The following is a 3685-nucleotide window of genomic DNA, read 5'->3' on the forward strand; positions in this document are numbered from 1 at the left end:
GGGTGGGTAGGGAAATGGGGGAGAGGGGGGAGGGTATGGGGGACTTTTGGGATAGCATTGGAAATGTAATTGAGGAAAATACGTAATAAAATATATTTAAAAAAACAATTATGAAATAGCAACCAATAAATGTTATTCTTGGGGGTCACCACAATATGAGAAACTGTGTTATAGAATCAGGGCATAAGGAAGGTTGAGAACCAGTGTTCTAAACCTAGGTACTAAAGTTAATGTCTTCTTTCCACAAGTGCTGCAAGATTGAAGGAGTGAATGTTCCAAATAAACAAAAGTAAGACACCTAGAATCAGTGAGGCATGGCACTGAGCCATAAATTCCAACCAATGTGACCTTGAAAGACTTCCCTGACTTTAAGTTCCTAAGCCTAAGAAGTGTCAGAGATACACAGAGAGAAGAGAGAAAAAAGTGTTCCAATTTACCCTGCCACCAGCAGAGGGGAGAAGGGCTAATAATCTGAATTTGTTTTATTTTTTTAAATATAAATGTTTGATTTTTAGAATCTCATACACAAATATGTATTGAAATCATTCCACCCCTCTCTCTTTACCTTCCAACCCCTTCAGGGTCATCCCTAATTCCTTTTTCTAAAATTCATGACCTCTTCTTCTTTAATTAGTATTGATTATATATATATATATGTATATATATATATATATATATATATATATATATATATATCACATGTATATGAACACACATGCCACACACACACACACACACACACAGACATATATATGAAATAAAAATATTCATCAACATCCAATTGCCCCAGAAAAACAGGAGGCAGGTATAGTCAATAACTTTTCCAGAAAAATAGTGTGTGTATGTGTATTTGTGTGGAGGGGGATATAGACAATAATTTGTGTGAAGAATAGCTGAAACTTCTCAATTTGGCAACATAAAAAAAATCTATGTAAAAGGTGCATAAAATCTGCAAAGGAATCAAAAACCAAATAAACATCATAATCAAAATGAAAGTTAAAATAAACAAAACCGATTGAAAGTAGATGGCCGGGGGGAGGTGGGGATGTCACTTAGAAAGAAATTGGAAATTATTTCTCATCAGAAACTACAAAGTCCAGAGTGAAGTGGGAGACATCTAAATCTGTTAAGAGCAGCAGATTGACAAGCAAGAGTCCACAATCAGGAGAAAGACAGTGTGGGAATTAGTGGGGGGCATTCTGAGGTGGGGTAAAGGTAAGAAATTTCCTTCTGCCAAAGCCTCCTCTGAAGAAATAGGGAAAGCAAGTACTGAAGGTCAGAAAAAAAAAAAACAAAACTGAACATGAAATGTCAACAAAACAAAACAAAACAACAAAAACAAAAACAAAACAACAACAACAAAAACCAAAACAACAGTGAATCTATGGGGGGAGGAGTAAGGAGCAAAGACAAGAGGCTTTTCTGCCTTTACGTTCCAGCTGCACAGGACACTGAAGAGCAGGTTAGTGTCTGGTGTGGGTCATAGTGTGTGTGGAGGAAACACCTTAGGCAGCTGCGCCGTAGAGGGAGGATAGGGTCCTCTAGTTTTGTAGTTGTTTTGCTTCCCCTGAAAAAATAGTGTTCACAAAATCCTGTCAGCTGCATGTGAACAATGAATAACAAACACTGAGCAGCTGCTGGGAGGATGATACAAGGATATCCAGGAGATATGAGAAAAGAGCAAATAGGAATAGAGGCAAGTATTTGGAAAGTGTCTAAAAACCACACAGAGAAGGCAGAATTAAAAAAAAAAAATGAGTGGGAGAACAAAAGGAAAAATATGGGTTTAAATCCTCAAATTAGCAATAAATAATCAGACATAGCCAATCTTCACAAATACTGGAAAGTGACAGGGATGGTCACACATGGCAGAGTATTCACTATCTAAACAGAGAAAATTACTGTAGATAACGAGAAATATCACGTAGGAAGAGGGTCATAGAGCAGAAAGACCTTCCAGTCCTATATGGGTACTATGTACTCATAACCGTTTGTCCAGGACAAGCGGGAGAGCTTCAACAACTGCGTGGGAAAACAGGCAGACTTTTAGTGGAGCTGGAAACTTCAGTGCATCTTTCTCTGGATTTGATAAAGTCAGTAGGTGAGCAGTCATCAAAGATGCAAAAGGACCAAACTAGGTTCAATAAGACAAATCAGAGAACTGATATGTACACAGGTCAAGAGGAGAACACACATTCAAAACAAAACAAAACAAAACAAAACAAAACAAAACAAAACAAAACAAAACAAAACAAAACAAAACTGGTTAGGTACTGTAACCAACATCTGGGACATCCCATTTCTTACTCCAACATAACGTGTTTATGATGATAAATTATTGTGTCATCAAATCTACCTTGACATACTTAAAAGACTTTAAAATCAGAGACAGTATGTTTTCTGGCCATAAAATCACACTGGGAATCTTTCATCGACAGATATCAAGAAAATCTACAACTGTTTGTAACCTGAAAGACCTTATCTCTGGGTTAGTGGGCTGTCAGCAACAGCCTTTGGCTAAGTCCCCCAGTTCCTGGTGGCAATATACAGTTTCAGGATGCAGCCAGGCAGTGTTGCCTCTTCCTACCTGCTGAAGGGATAGGTGGGGCTGCTTGAGGTCCAAATGGAACAAGCAACCCACGAATGGCAGGCGCATTGGCCCTGGCGGGTAGTTTTTGGGGCGACGGTTTTTGAGGAAATCAGCCAGGAACAGAAAGGTGACAGCAGACAGCAGCAAAATCCAGAGATGGAGCGCAGCCCAAATGGTAGCCACTAGGGAGCCGGCTGCCGCAAGCATGGCTGATATCAGAGCAGGCTCTTGGAGGAATGAGAATCTGAACTGAGGCAGTTCCCAAGGACACTGCCTGTAGTTCCCAGAATGAACCAGGCCTGTGGTTTAAACCCCCAAATCCCTACAGGGCCCCGCCTATCTGTCGCCTGCAGACTCCTCCTCCTGGCTCTATTAACTTCAGCAACTCCTCCTCCTGGCTCTATTCACTTCAGCAACTCCTCCTCCTGGCTCTATTCACTTCAGCAACTTTGGCCTGCCTTGTTTATCTGCTTCCCTAAGTCTTAACAGAGCTTTGTCCCCAGAGCTCTTTCACTTTTACCCAGTCTTCCTAAGGACCCAAACATCCCCTTGGCCCCGCCTCAAGGCTCTCGGTCACGCCCTTCTCCAAGTTCCAAGTCTTAGCCTTTGGAGACTGGGGGTGGGGAAGGGGTTGATTCCAGGAAGAATCCACTTGAGCATGTAGGGACTAGCTAAGAACCTTGCTCATAAACAAAGTCTTTCTCTGGTTCTAGGCTTGTGATTTTCGTGCAACCCAGAGAATATCATGTGCATCTGATCTCCCGTTTTATAAACAATCTTTCACCACTGAATGCAATTTTCAGAAACAGGAACAGTATCAGCCAATGTTTCTGGGCTGTACGCCAGGGAGCGCTCTGGCCTCTTTATAAGAGCTCACTAGCTTTCAGTGCTTTGGTTCAGAGTGAATTAAGTGAATCCACAGATTTCTTCACCGAAAGAACACCGTGGTCTTGATTCTCCCCTACTCCCTTTTGTAGTTTTAGAGAACCGAACACTGCGGCCCTTGTCCATGCTAAGAAACCTTTCCATCATCACTTTGCATTCTTCCTCCCTCCCTATTATCTTTTAGGGTTAGTATGTAATTTAGTGGATTTG

General features: G+C 41.2%; 1 protein-coding gene across 5 annotated transcripts in view; it reads right to left on the minus strand.

Moving 5' to 3' along the window:
• LOC110292662 (cytochrome P450 2J3) overlaps positions 1-2936 on the minus strand; it is a 28222-nt gene extending 25286 nt beyond the window's left edge. Inside the window, exon 1 of one of the 5 annotated variants that reach the window (XM_021160136.1) lies at positions 2588-2936. In XM_021160136.1, coding sequence (XP_021015795.1) covers positions 2588-2797 — 210 coding nt within the window. In that variant the 5' untranslated portion in view covers positions 2798-2936. The remainder of the gene's footprint in view (positions 1-2587) is intronic. The other 4 variants (XM_029475835.1, XM_029475836.1, XM_021160139.2 and 1 more) reach the window with 4 other exon arrangements.
• Positions 2937-3685: the final 749 nt, after the last annotated feature.

This window comes from Mus caroli, chromosome 4 (genome assembly GCF_900094665.2).
Source record: "Mus caroli chromosome 4, CAROLI_EIJ_v1.1, whole genome shotgun sequence".
In the NCBI taxonomy this organism is placed as follows: Eukaryota; Metazoa; Chordata; class Mammalia; order Rodentia; family Muridae; genus Mus; species Mus caroli.